Source organism: Dunckerocampus dactyliophorus, chromosome 10 (assembly GCF_027744805.1).
Source record: "Dunckerocampus dactyliophorus isolate RoL2022-P2 chromosome 10, RoL_Ddac_1.1, whole genome shotgun sequence".
Classification (NCBI taxonomy): domain Eukaryota; kingdom Metazoa; phylum Chordata; class Actinopteri; order Syngnathiformes; family Syngnathidae; genus Dunckerocampus; species Dunckerocampus dactyliophorus.
In genome coordinates, this window is record NC_072828.1 from 17818441 (window position 1) to 17833105 (window position 14665).

A 14665-nucleotide genomic window follows, 5' to 3' on the forward strand; every position below is an offset into this window, starting at 1 on the left:
CGTAGCTCCAAAAGACGAAGCACGATGAGAACCGGATGCGTCGATTGCTTTGGTCTTCTTGTCTGGTCCTAACCCGGAAGTTGTTTGTCCAGTCTCCAAATCGCGTTGTCAGTCTTCGTAAATAAACATTTGCAGAAAATGAATGAAGTAGGCAACGGAGAGATGTTGGGTGCCATTTCAATTCACAATTTTTCGGAGAGAATTTTGGAGCAGACCGTACACTTTCACGTCATGAAGCTCAGTGGCGGATTTTTTCTTTGGGTTGGCTCGAGTCCACTTCTGTCCAACCTGGCGGTTTCAATGAGCAGCAGATACGTGAGTAAACACGCTCGTTTGTGTGTGCGGACGATGACGTGAAATCACACAGGTTTATTAAAAACAGCGTTTTAAGAAAAGAACGTCACACAAACAATATGTTTTTCTTTGAACTGCGGTTAATTAGGAAATGTGACATCATGTTGGGACTATTGGTTTAATGCGGGAATCGTTATATTCTACCTTTGGTGCCAAACTAGACGATAGTCGTATAAGGAATACATTTACCATGAACGCCCAAAGATGTAACATCACGTTCCACTTGGTCGTTGTGCTTGTTAATTTCCTTTAAACAGAAATTGGTCTGCGTTGCCGTGGGTTAAATAGGATAGGTCATATATCTCGCCCTAAAACACATTTTATTTTTTTCATTCCAGATTTTTTCCCCCAGCTATTTAAATTTAAAATAACGTGTAATTTAACCTCATCACTGCATGGGCCTAATCCCAAAATGGTGTCCATAGAAAAGCTGTGCTCTCTAGAAGTATTGTACATCAGTAACTGACAACTAGTATTGTATATTGTTGTAGTATTGTTATAGTGTTGTATATAGTATTGTTTATAGAAAGCAGGCACATCAAGTATGATTCATTACCTCTCCACCCTGTCTCTTCTACAGGACCCAATGCCATTATCGACATTAGTGATGGGGGATCCTTCCAATACTGCGCCAAATTCTTTGGCACGGAGATTAGGTACTGTTGGATGCTTTTATTGTTTTACATCACTGCACAGAAGAGTTACACAGTGGAACATGGCTACTCTACATAATGAAGAGGGCTACAGCCTCAAAACTGCAAAGCATCACAGCAGTATTTCAAGTCAATTAAGTACAAAAAAAAGTTGCATCACAGAGGAGACCTGAGAAGAAGATACTCCGGTTTTGTCATTTCTGTGTACATGTAGCCAAACCCATCAAAGCTTTCATTTTTGTCTGAAAGTGCAGCGTCGGTCTTTGCTCTTTTTTCCCTCCATTTCTTGCTGGGTTTTATTGCAAGTATTTCAACTTTCTTTTTAAATAATCTTTGTAAATGTTCTTTTTGTAATGTTATTACTTTATGCCCACAGTGTTATACATTGTCTCCCAACCTACTTTTTTCCAAAATTACAACTTTATTTTGTTTATCATATTCCAACTTAAAAAAAACATTATTTCTTTAATATTTCAAAGCAAGCACATAATATTACAAGTTTATTCTCTTAAAATTGTGACTTTTTCTCACTGGAACACAACTTTTTTCGTCTTTATATTTTCACTTTATTCTTGTAAGATTGCAGCTGAATTTTCCAGTTTTGCTGTTGTGTTTTTTTTTTTCTTGTTAAATTATATTTTTAAAATGTACCGCGGGGCAATGAAAAACAGCCATGTGTCGTAAATGGCCCCCATGCCGCACTTTGGACATCCATGGTTTACCTTATTTGGGTGATGTTTGGCAGGCCAAATGAAAAGCTTTGGCAGGCTGATGTGGCCTGTGGGCTGCCTAATGAGGACACAGACTGGTCAACTTCCAGTTTCAAAACATTTTCCCTATATGAATAACTTGTCATCAAAATAATCAGTTGCAGTATCAGGCTGTTACAATCACAAAATCATTACCTCCTGTACTAGCTATGTAATATATCAATAGCTGTATATATATATATATATATATATATATATATATATATATATATATATATATATATATATACACACACACACACACACTAAGTCCCCAACTTACGAACATCCGACATGCGAACATTCTGAGATACGAACGCAAGCTGACTGGTCTATATTTTCATGTATTTTGTCTTTTGGAACTCCATATTTATACTGCTACATGCTTGACCAGTAGAGGGCACTGTGACACTGCTAATGGGACCAACAGGTAGCGGGAGAGAGGAAGGCTAAGTTGTAGTTGTATGACACAACCCAGACAGAGAGTGTGATTAAAGTTTATGAAGAGTTAATAGGCCTGCTTAATTCTACACCACCCACAGAACACTACCTCTTTTAGAAGAGTCTAACAACGACGACCATTTGTCCTTTTTTTCAATATCTCCTCCTCCACCACCACAACGACGTATACTCGACCACTCCTCTTCAAAGGTAAATAACATTTATCATTACGTATTATTATATCACTTTTATTATTGTTTTTTTCATTAATTATCCTTGTTTAATATTACTACTGCATCCAAACTCATATTTACATACATACACATATATGTACAGTATATATGTATACATGTAGTACCTATATAATTGGTAATATTAAAATTTGTTCGACTTAAGAACAAATTGACTTGCAAACGGTCGTCTGGAACCAATTGTGTTCGTTAGTTGGGGACATATATATAAAAGACACACAAAAAAATGAATAGAAATGTAGATTTACAGAAAATTTGAAGCCTAAAATGTAACACTGTTGTCTTGTTTCTGCCGTATCTGCCAGCAAAGAAGACCGGAAAGCAAGTGTTTGTGAGTTACAATCTCCCTGCGACAGACTCCAGCCTCTCTCTGCTTGTGGAAAACAGAATCAAAAAGGAGCTTGAGCTTCACCCAGAGAAATTTTGATCCCTTAGTGTGCATTTCTTGTTGCAGTGACATCCACCACACACAGTCATAGTCATGTCCATTGTTGTTTTTTTATTGACACAATAAATTAAGTGATTTTACTATCAAAATGTGTCGGCCTATGGCTTTTGTACAAATGTATCATTAAAAAATAACACTTAGAAAACAGTATTAGTGGCTGAGTATTTTTTTCCCATTGAAAACGTACAAACTAGCAAGTTGTACAGGTGGATTAAAATATGAGTAAATGCTGAAGGAAGAAGGTGGACCCTAAAACTGTCACTAGTGGTAAGACAAAATGTTTGCTGTTACTATGTAGTGCTTACATATCTACCTGTACGGTTTCTCACATTATCATTACAAGGTACATGAATGATACACCTGTTTGCAAATGTACATGAATGATACACCTGTTTGCAGTCCTAAGGAATAGTTTGTATGAATGAACACCGATAACAGTGAGCCCAAATCTAGGCAGACTGGTCTATTCTAATCACATAAATTGTGCTTTCTGGCTAGAGTTATCAAAGGAGCTGGATTACATCATTACCACAGTACAAAGAACACGGATGTGGAGTGGGATATTTGCTAGACAGTGTGGAAAAAAATAAATACTCGTTTCCCAAAACGTCATTGAAAATGTTGAGATGCATCATAAGACATAGAGAAAATCATTTCAATGTCCGCTCAACTCTCAGGTCTGTTAGCATTGCCAGCAGTCTCTAACAGCTACACATAAAGTGTGCATCAAGGTCTCCGGTTGTTCATCGTTGCACACAACCATCATACACCCTCACCGACAGCTGGAATGCTTGCTTTTAAAAAAATCAGTGTTTACACTGACCTCCCCTCGGAGGATAAAGTGCCACTGTGGACCACAAATAAGAAAAAAACTTTGTGCCCATTCATGCAAAACAGTGGTAGTGGTTAAGCCGATCCCTGCGTCTCCAGATTGTTGGCTGAAAAACACAAACACTTAATAATAGTGTACCCTGACTTTTAGTGCAAAATAAAGAACCAGAGAAGGCAAATTCTGCGGAAAATGTATCAATACTGAAGCTGAACCGAATGGCTGTGTGGAAAAGGTGGGACCGTAGGAAAAGTGGGAATTTTTGGCATGTGAAAATTTGCTGGCCTGAAAGATTTGTTGCTGGGTTGAGAAATGTGGCCCAGAAAAACCGTGGAATTACAGGAATAAGAAAAATAGGTAGCCTGAAATAAGCTTACAGTTTTTTTTTATGTTGGAAGTTCGAATCATTTGGGAAGTGTGGAAATAGTTTGAATTCTCAAGATCGTAGGGAATTTGTGTTGCGGAAAATGTGGGACTACGGGAAAAGTGGGAATTTTTGGTGTGCTCTTCAGCATTTACAATTAGAATATTCACTGAACACAAAACATATTGACAAGTCCCATTTGCCTTCACCCACTTCTTTTACTAGGACAAGACTAAAAAAAAAAGTCTCATAAGAGACTCATAAAGTCAAGTCAGGTGAAATATGTTGGCAGCTCTTGAATCAGTCATTTTTGCCACAAATCATATAAAATCACCTTCATCTCCATTTCAACCTCACTATTATTTCATAACAGATTATCAGACCTTTAGGAAATCTTTTTTCTTTTCAAAATAGAGGCTGTGTCTCAAATCGAATACTTCCGTCAATACCTATAAATATATGTAATATATCTTACACAATATTAGTTCCTGATGGCGAGAATTTTGACAGTGTAGTGCTGTCCCAAATCGATTCCCGTCATTGCACACTTACTGGAAATGACGATCGCAATACTTTTATCTTATACATCTTGTGTTTACTATTTTCCACCGCAACGGGTTGTTCCTGAGCTGCCATTATTTCAAGTTAGTCCCCCTCCTTCCGCTACATAGCCAAGATGGTGACTATTTAGGTTGGTAGTAAGGGTCCATCACTGAGCATTAACCCTTTTGGACGTTTTGAGTGCAACTTCCGGGTACTGACAGTGCACTGCATTTACTGTACTTCTCAGCGTGAATGCACTTTATGTATGCACTCAAAGTGGACAACGTGGAAGCACGGAAGTGCGCAAATTGAGACACAGCCACAAGTTACAAGTTTAATCGGGCTTCCGGTCTTGTTCATGTTTGCGCAGCTAATTGTGGTTAAGTTCAAACCCCATTGGCTATTGTGCGGTTGCCAATCACCTCCCCACCAGTGGCCAGTGAGTATGAGGCAGGTACCGCTGCCAGAGCGGTAGCTGCTGCAACGGTAGCACTCCCAGTGGTGGACAAGTGTAGTGGTGTGTCGTGTACGCGGGAGTAGTCCTTGTCACTCTTGGCAAGGAGAAGGTGCTGCTCACCCGGGTGGAGCAATGTTTGACGGGTGAACGTCTCTCCGTCGGCCAGGGTCTCTGGCAAAGGTTGACCCCGCGGCTCAGGGAGCAGCAGCAGGCAGATGATACACAGTAGCGTGCAGCAAGCGAAGATCACGTGATGCAGGAAGTAGCCCTTCTGGTTGTGGAGCTCCATGATGGGTGCGGTGAGCATGCCGAAACCCGCACTTGCTAGGACCAGGCCGAGACCTCCACCCCTGGTCCAAGAGAAAAATTCATGTAGATGTCACAAGATGGAGCTAGCATGCAAAATTTGACATGCAACACAAATCGCTACATGTTGTTCGGCAATCAAGTCTGGCGCTGTGAGCATCACCAAACATGACAGGAACAGTACTGATCCACCTAGTGACCTGTGTAGAATACTACATATCATCACATCACGTTTGAATGTATTCTGAATGTCTTATTTTTGTATTTTAGTTCATTTAGCCATTTTTATGCATGAAAATGCTTAATTTAGGTGAAAAATATGTAAAATGTGCATATTTAAAAAATTAATAATAAACTATATGCACCCACAAAACAGCATGATTTGTTAATTAATATATTTTTGAAAAACTGACACAGTGAAGCCCCAAAATTCGAAGCGTGAAGTGGTTAGGGATTACTGTATCAGATATCAGTAAAAAGCCAACATCGAGCGTCTCTAAAATGAACCTTGGACTCATTGAAAACTGTCTTTGAGGCCCTTTGAGATTTGTATTTGAGGACCCCTGGTATTGACTTACCTGATGACCGTCGGTGTGATTTCAGCGCAAAAGAAAATGCTGAGGGTGCTGACAGCATGAGAAGAGAACATGCCAATGATGGAGAAGGCCACAGAAAATTTTCTGTTGAGAGTGTCCCTCAGAACTATACGAAGAGGATGCAAACAAACAAGAAACAACCATCACATACAGCACATCTATTACTTCTATTACAATCTGACTGATTTCTAAAGGCTCTAATAATACTTCTCATAACTTTACCTGTGTCATGCCGAAGACTGTATTTTCCAATTACTGGTCGGTATTAGTGGGTTGGCGCGTGGAAGACAGAAAAAAAACACAGAAGACATTTATCATTGCAAGCATACAGCACGTCCTCTACACCAGTGGTCCCCAACGTAAAAGGCAGTGTGCTAGCATGAATTAACTTGAGACAAATGTGCACATTAGCACTCAATAAGTCATCAAAACTTACCTTTATGCATTCCCACATAGTATCAGCATTTGACACCAAATATGAGGTGAAAGAAAAATGGTAAAAACAGAGCGGAAAGTACTGAGGTAAAGTTAGCACACGAACAATGGACATGCGTCAAGACAGACGGATGTAACAAAGAGAATCCGGCCACTTTTCAAAATAAAACAAAAAAATAATGGAAATTATTTTGTCTTTTTGTGCTGCCCGGTACCAAATGACCCTGGGGTTGGGGATCACTGCTCTACACCGCATACAGTATATACTGTATGTAAATGGGCTTCACTTCTATATCACCTTTTCCACCTTTTTGGCATTCACAGTGCCTTACAATGTCATGATAACTCACAATTGAGCAAGCCTAGCTGCAGTAGTGACGCAAGGGCTGTGATGATCATGAAGGTTAGAAGCCCTCCACGTCGCCCCATGAGTCCCACCATGGGACACAGTGCCAGGCACGTTGCCACAGCGATGCCAGCCATCGTGTAGTAGTCTGTGTGGCACAAAGCAGTGGGCTGGGCCTCAGGGTCCATCATACTTCGAGCAAAGCAGTGGTGGATCCCATAGCCTGTCAGCCTGCAAAAAGTGAACAACAAAGACACAATAAACAAGATGGGATTTGGAAGTTTTTCCCGTTCTTTCATTTGTCAACGAAGACCAAGATTGTGTGTATTTGATATCTTTCAATACCAAAGAAGTAAAGGGAAGTACACTAATTTGTATTTGATTGAGGGAAATAAGTATTTAATCTTAATGCAAAACCTGGCTTTGTCCTTGGTGGTGAAAACCTTGTTGGCAAGCAACAGAGGTCGGATGTTTCTTGTTTCTTTCTTTTTGGGCATAGAAACAGTCCCAAAGCAGCTCCACGTTTGCAGTTGGTGATGGTGATGTTGGGCTCATATTCAACATTTCTCCATATTCCATCCATCCATTTTCTATGCCACCTATCCTCATTACGATAGCGGGGGTATGCTGGAGCCTGTCTCAGCTGATTTTGAGCGAGAGGCGGGGTACAATCGCACGTCACATATAGACGAACAACCATTCACACTCACATTCATACCTATGGACAATTTAGAGTCTCCAATTAACCTAACATGCATGTTTTTGGAATGTGGGAGGAAACCGGAATACCGGGAGAAAACCCACGCACAAGGGAAAACATGCAAACTCCAGAGATGTGATTCGAGAGTGACATCTGACTACATCATATTCTCTCAAGCCATGTCTGAGCCAGGTATTCATTGGCAAACTTCAGGCGGGCTTGTACCTGTACCTTCTTGAGCAGGGCGACCTTGCAGGCACTGCAAGATCTCAATCCACCACAGCGAGTTATTTTCCTGGTGACTGTTTTAAACTCCGTTGAGATCTTTAACCAGCTCCTCTCTTGTCTGACCCCAAGAGGTGGAACCTTGCATGGAGCTCCAGATTGTCTTGTATTTCCGAATTATTGTGCCAATAGTGCCCTCTTTTTCACCAAGCTTCATGTTGATGGTCTTGTAGGCCATTCTAGTCTTGTGCAGGTCTACAATGTTGTCCCTCAGGTTCTTTGACAGCTCTTTGGAGTGGAAGAGACTTTTTTTAGCCACACAATGAGTTTGTGTGCTTCATGGGCACATACGGTGCACATACAGCCCGGGGGGGTTCAGAATACTTGCAAATACTTGTTCCCTCAATTGAATACAAATTCATGCATGACCTTTAGTTAATGTTTTTTGTAGTTTTTTTTTTTTCAACATTCTGTCTCTGTCACAAGAAACCTACCATAAACATTCTGGACTGCATTACCATACTCCAGATGGGAAGTGAAATAAAGTAAAAAGGCACACTTACGAGTTTACACAAAGCACCACAATGTTTTTCCATAAGTTCCTGGTGCTCATCATCTTCACAATGCAGGTTCTCTGAGGTTTCTTATGCAGTTCTTGCTCCAGCTCTGGCAGGAAACATGACACCCACACCTTGAGACATCTTTCCATTCAGAATGAAATGAGGCTGCGACCACTGAGAGACTCTACTTTATTGTACCTCGGAGAGACTATTATAGTGTGATGCTTTTAAATAGCAACACAACTTCCCTCTGTCATCATCTGTATCTGTTCACTCACTCAAGAGTTGACAGTTGGTCATGCAGTTCACAGAAAATGATGTCTCCCTGTATCTCACAAATGAGTACACTCCCTCATATTTCAGCTCTATCTTTTCAAGGGACAATACAACAGAAATGAAACTTGAACATAATTTTCGAATAGTCAGCGTACATCTTGGGCAGCAGTATAGATTTACCATCGTAATACATAGCCTTACTGTCTAAATACCTGGCAACACAAGTGATGTCCAAGTTTTTACTGTGAAAGTGTTTATTTATTTTTGTGAAAGCTGAGATAACACTGACAATAACAATAACAAAATACCATAAATTCCGGTGTATAAGCCGCACCAACTAAATTTAGAGGAAAAAACAGATTTGTACGTATATAAGCCTCACCGCACTATACGCCGCACATGTCCACATCATAAAATGGCACATCTCTTGGAGATAAATAAAGCATCTACTGTATATAGTTACACGCACGAGTCCCTGAGGACCAGGCAGATCTTTATTTGAATAAACTCACGACGAGCATTGAAAATTGCAGGTCATTATTCATATTAACAGTCTGACTCATGGTGTCAAAAAAACGCTAAACTCATCACACAGCAACTAAACACTCAAAAGGTACTAATACGAGTTTCAAATGAAAAAGAAAAACTTTAACATTTTCCCGTAATGCATTTCGTCTGAGCAAAGCATTTCATTGGAGGACAAGCGGCATAGAAAATGGATGGATGGATGGTGCTGCAATGCTGCCTTTGTCCACCAGACATCATTGCAGCGCCCCGGCAGGCACCAATGTATGCTTTGCTTGGACGCAGTGCATTATGGGAAAATGTAAAAAAAGTAGTTTTTTGGTGCTTGTGTTAAGTTGCTGTGTGATGAGTTTATTTTGATGACTTTCTGGAACGGATTAATTGGATTTACATTATTTCTTATACGTCTGTGTAGGCTCTCAGTCGTACAGGAGTTGTCCATCGAGGGAAAGGCTTCTTGAGACGTCATCTGTACTTCTGTGAAGAATGTGTCTATTATTTCTTATAGGAAAAAAATATTTAGTTAGCGTCCATTTCGGTTAGAGTCTGACCTTCTGGAACAAATTAATGAAGCTAAGCAAGGTTCCACTGTATTTAGCATTAGTAAGTCAATGGAGCATGAACAGAACTCAATAATTATGTCAGGATACTACTTATCTTTATGATTTGTGATGTAGGAGCGCCTCAAGTTGAAGTCTTTCATTGTTGATAATTTCCCTATTATAATTACTCAGGGAACTATGCAACTATTTATTGAAATTTCCATTGTGATTGTTTGAAAAAGCCTAAAGCTCGCAAAATCGCAAAATCCTCTAAAAAGGCCCAGAAAATCCTGGGGGGGCACTGTGGAATTCATGTTTCCCTTATTGAACTGCAGCACTCATGTAATTTTCAGTGGGGAGTAAATCTGTACTGCTGTATAAGCTGTACACTGGAGATTGTAGCACTGTTGAAGCTAAAATAATTTTCACCTGAAAGAACTCCGCTGGGTTCGCTTGTCATGTCAACTTTGTTTTTTCTTGCGATGCGCAGCATCATAGCTTTTGAGCGTCTGTAGTGCTGGGTGGTCAACAGCCAGCGTAAAGACTCAGGAAAAATCCTGTCATGAGGAAAAGACACACAGTACACAGGGCTCAACGTTCTCCGTCAATTGGAAAAATTAGGCAAAGAATAAACAATTTATTAAACAATTTATTTACCAAAATGCGTCCTTTATTGTCCGCATGCTGCTACAGAGAGTAAGCAACTACTGTATGAAGTAGGACGCAAACTCAATACCTGACACAGCGTTCACAAGCAAGCATAACGCCGTCTATTCAGCGATTATTGTATTTACAGAAGTGAGTGTTGTTGTAACTTTATTGGAAAAGCGGTGTTCTGGGAGTCAACAAACTAGTCAATGACGCTCGAGAGATGAGCTTAATTTGCAAAACCCAAATGACGGAAACTACACTGAAACAAAGACAAGCCATCAAGAAATGGCACTGAGTTCCAAACCAGAGCGTTGTCTTTGTGACTATGCCGAAATAACCCAAACAAGAGATTGTTTTAATACAATTTGCTTGAGGAATTGCGCACGGACAAAGGAACAAGGTACAACTGCATGCCAGCACAAAATAAGTATGTACAGTATGTCAAAGGTCTGTGGCTTGACCTTGTGTTCAAATTATGAGGTAATGCTCCAAGGAGTGTTTATGCAAAATACCTTATTGGACCTTTTAAATGTTCTGGAAAATCACCAATGTAATCACCGCTTTTCCTACTACTGGTTCCTTTTTGTTTTTCCTCTGCAAATTCCTTTGCTTCCAGTGTGGTGTGGCGCAACCAGACACACTTGCAGCCATTTGCCAATTACTGGTGTTCAAAAGTACAGCAGCTGCGGCAGGAAGATGCTTGAAGATGCAGGAAGATGATTGTTCCTCTTCCTCGTATTCTGCGCTTCTACATGCCAAGAACTGTGAGCGTTCATCTTGTCGTTTCTTCTATTGCTGTCTAATATTTATGTACCAATTTTTGAAGTTTATACTACATGATTAAAACTTAATTCTCCCACTGATTCCTCGTCTTCCTGCCACTTTCGTTGCGCCGTTCACGTTGCACCTTTTTGCCAAGTACTTGTAGCTATTGGTTTTGTCGTGCCTCATCTTTGGTTATTTCCTGGCTCCCTTGTTTTTCGTTGCGCCCCACTGTGAGTACCTGTTTGTATTTTTGCCTGCGGGCTATTGCGCTGCCCAACATCTATTCATTAAAGACTGTACTTTTTGACCATCCTGCCTCTGTTTCTGCATCCCGTGGTCCAATCCTACACAACACGTTACAGTCAACAATTTGTGTGAGTTGTCAAACCAAACATTGTTTTTAATTATACAGATATATTATTGTACGGCTGTACGATTAGTAACCGATGGCAGTAATGTGGGAACTCTTAACTGCTGTTTTATAAATTGTTCATGTCAAATGCGCATACTAATAATAGTAATAATAATAATTACACACGCTACTTTGCCTGTTGCATTTAGACGTGTGGATATCCCAGTATTACACAATCAGCGCACTAAAGTACAGCAACAATGTTGATAACAAAATGTGTTGCGGAAGCAAGAAAAGGAATGATTTAAGGTATAATAGGAATAGCATTGTGTGCTCAAATGGGCTGCTCAGAGTATGTAATGTGTGTGAGGTACAAGCTGGTTCGGTGAACTCACCAAACGTAGGGGAGCATCAACACAAAGGGGCTTATTATTACAATCTGCAGGACCTGCCAGTCATCCCGGTGTGGCCAATTGCGACACAAAGCTGCCACCCCAGGCATCAGTAGCTGTCCCCCCACCATCAGGAAACTGGCCACCATGGTCATAGAGAAACGCCAGCCCGGCAAACAAAGCTCAACCCCTGAAATAAAGAGACAATGAAAAGAGAAACTTTGGTGAAACTTAAAATAGACATTCTTAGCAACTGTGACAGTTACAGTCATGTGGAAGAAATGAGGACACCCATGGATGCGCCCTGTGGATTGCGCTCAAAAGGCTTTGCGAGACATGGTACATGTAATTCATGAAAGTAAAATTAATTCATGATTAATGAGACACATTATTACATATTACACAATTAGTGTAATACCCCACCATACCCCACTGTTTGCACAAAGCATTTCAGTTTTGCTTCAGCTCACTCAGGACAAGGTTGCTACAAATTCCAACTTTTCTAAATATTCCAACATTTAGTGTAATTTCATATTTCGGGCAATTTAAATGCCCATTCATCCTGGTGTTTCACAGTTTCCATTACTGAATTACTCTACTACGGTGACATGGCTTGGCTCATGGAGTACATGCTTCTCAACCCAAAAGTTGGCAGTTCAGTTCCCGGGTAGGCATTCATCATGTTGTATAAAATTATATTACATCAGACGGAAGTCATTTCTACAGCATTTCAGTACAGCTTCAGCTTAGATTCCAAACTATTCTAACATTCATTCAACGTTTCAGCTTATTTCCACTGCATTTCAGTCCAGCTTCAGCTTCCGAACGGCTGCTATGTTCATTCTACATTTCGATCTCCGTACCTTTTCAAAGCATTTCAGTTTTGCTTCAGCGTTTCAGCATTCTCACGCAATGCCTAATGACATTGCATCATCTAGTTTGCTTTCCTATAACTCAAAGCTAAGATGTGAATGTTTTTTCGCATTCTTTAGCAGATATTGACCTATACTACCAGTCAAAAGAGTGTGTTTTCTCATTCAATAGGAAATGGATGTGTTCAAACTTTTGACTGGTAGTGTACGTTGGATTGGTTTTTCGCATCTTTGATGTACACAATTGGCAAATTTCTCTGCATCCTTCAGTTTTTCTATTCAGTGGCGAAGTTTGGACACCCCCGTCTCAAGGGGTCAAACATTGGGTTTAATAGTGCCAACTTGTTACATATTTGTCAGTAAAATACATAACATGTATGTACAGTGCTCATGTTTAAGTGAATATGATTATCATCGCAAAATAAGTATGAGTGTTTGTTTAATGGTTTCTCTGTATTGAATTTCCTTTCTGAATTATTGAGGATGCTTATTCTCCCCTCTGAGGATTGCAGTTTTTACCAAATGACTTTATGAAAAGGTGTCCGGCTTTGACTCAGCAAACATTCCTTCCCCTTCCTCATGGTACAGTCCAGATGGTCTAGTTCAGGGGTTTTTAAAAGTGTGAGGCGCACCTCCTCTGGGGGGTGCCAGAGCACCTCGGGGGAAGTGTGAGAAGAGGTGGCATTGGTGAGTAAAGTATGACATAAAACGGCATTGAAAGCTATAGATACGCCTTAAGCACACCGCATGGCAACAAAGACATGAATGATAAATGACTCCTTGGCACAATGTTAAAACCCCTGAGCTACTGTACATTATAGCTGTTTGGTGACCGCTGATAGGAAAATAGGGGACAATAAAGTAATTGTTCTTACTAAAGAATATAAAAACTTAATAAAAAAACACATCAATACAAGTAGAGTGTTGGTTGGTTAGCGTTCACACTTGTATTTTTGTCAGCAGACCAAATAGGAAAGCATATGCATAAGGCTCGTGCATGTGACGCTTACATTGTCCAGTGAAAGTCACGTGTGCAAAACAACAAGACGTCTTCCGCATTACATACCATTGTAGGACTTTTTGCATGCTGGAATTTTTTTTTTACCAGATGAGAGTTTACTAAATGAGATGTAACAAAGATGATATACTGTAAATTGCATAAATACCTCAAAATGTGCCAAGTAAAGATCTTGCTTCAAAAAAACAACAGGTTCCCGAAGATGGGCTGCCATGAGACGGTGTTTCTGACGACTTCACCAAACTGAACTGAACTACTACTAATCGTTGAGATATTGTGCCACTCGCGAGTCAGTGAGTAAACGGTAGCTCATTCTTTGGCAGAAGCCAATCACGAGCCAGAAGTGAGCTCACGACAAGCTTGTCAACCCACTGGAAATCGCAGCAGGTCATTACTGAACATAACAGTCTGACTCACGGTGTCATCTTGGAAAGAACGCTAAACTCATCACGCAGCAACTTACCACTCAAAAGGTAGCTAGCAAATATACAAGACAAACTGCCTGGCCCTCTGGTGGCAGCCATGGCAAACTGTTGGCCAATGAACTGTTCTACTGTGAGTAATGCATTATGGGTTGAACCGAAAATAGCTGTTGTTCGCCATTTTAAACTCATATTGGTACTTGTCTGGTATATTTATTAGCTACATTTTGAGTGTTAAGTTGCTGTGTGATGATTTTAGCGTTCTTTGGAAGACGACACCGTAAGTCAGACTGTTATATTAAGTAACGACCTCATGCGATTTTCAATGGGTTGATAAACTTGTGAATTTTCTCATAGCTCATGATTGTCAAATTGTCAAATAAAAAGGTGCCTGGTCCTCACGGACTTGTGCTTGCCGCAATATGTAATTTTATGACATGGACATATGCGGCTAATAGTCCGGTGCAGCATATATATGTACAAATATGCATTTGTCTCTAAATTTGGTGGATACGGCTTAAACACCGGTGCGTCTAACACACCATAAATTACGGTACTAGATATTTGGAAAAACACAAACACAGCGGCAACAA

General features: G+C 40.2%; 2 protein-coding genes across 2 annotated transcripts in view; one reads left to right on the forward strand and one right to left on the reverse strand.

Annotated features, from left to right (window-relative positions):
- The first annotated feature begins 60 nt into the window (after positions 1-60).
- Positions 61-5564, forward strand: psmg4 (proteasome (prosome, macropain) assembly chaperone 4). Its single transcript, XM_054789224.1, has 3 exons — positions 61-315; positions 935-1010; positions 2754-5564. The coding sequence occupies exons 1-3, from the start codon at positions 139-141 to the stop codon at positions 2873-2875; spliced, it is 375 nt and encodes a 124-aa protein (XP_054645199.1). The 5' UTR covers positions 61-138; the 3' UTR covers positions 2876-5564.
- Positions 2928-14665, reverse strand: part of LOC129188538 (solute carrier family 22 member 23) — a 26064-nt gene continuing 14326 nt past the window's right edge. Inside the window, exons 4-10 of the mRNA XM_054789222.1 lie at positions 11764-11950; positions 10030-10157; positions 8261-8363; positions 6777-7003; positions 6214-6246; positions 5974-6097; positions 2928-5439 (exon numbers count right to left, since the gene is read on the reverse strand). Of these exons, the coding sequence (XP_054645197.1) occupies positions 5019-5439; positions 5974-6097; positions 6214-6246; positions 6777-7003; positions 8261-8363; positions 10030-10157; positions 11764-11950 (1223 nt within the window). The 3' untranslated portion in view covers positions 2928-5018. The remainder of the gene's footprint in view (positions 5440-5973; positions 6098-6213; positions 6247-6776; positions 7004-8260; positions 8364-10029; positions 10158-11763; positions 11951-14665) is intronic.

What these genes read in the sequence shown, in the direction of transcription:
- psmg4 (XM_054789224.1), top strand. Translation starts at nt 139, where the DNA reads ATGAATGAAGTAGGCAACGGAGAGATGTTGGGTGCCATTTCAATTCAC. An exon ending in TTTCAATGAGCAGCAGATAC is followed by an intron (nt 316 to 934) that starts GTGAGTAAACAC and finishes TCTCTTCTACAG; the next exon opens with GACCCAATGCCATTATCGAC. An exon ending in TTCTTTGGCACGGAGATTAG is followed by an intron (nt 1,011 to 2,753) that starts GTACTGTTGGAT and finishes CGTATCTGCCAG; the next exon opens with CAAAGAAGACCGGAAAGCAA.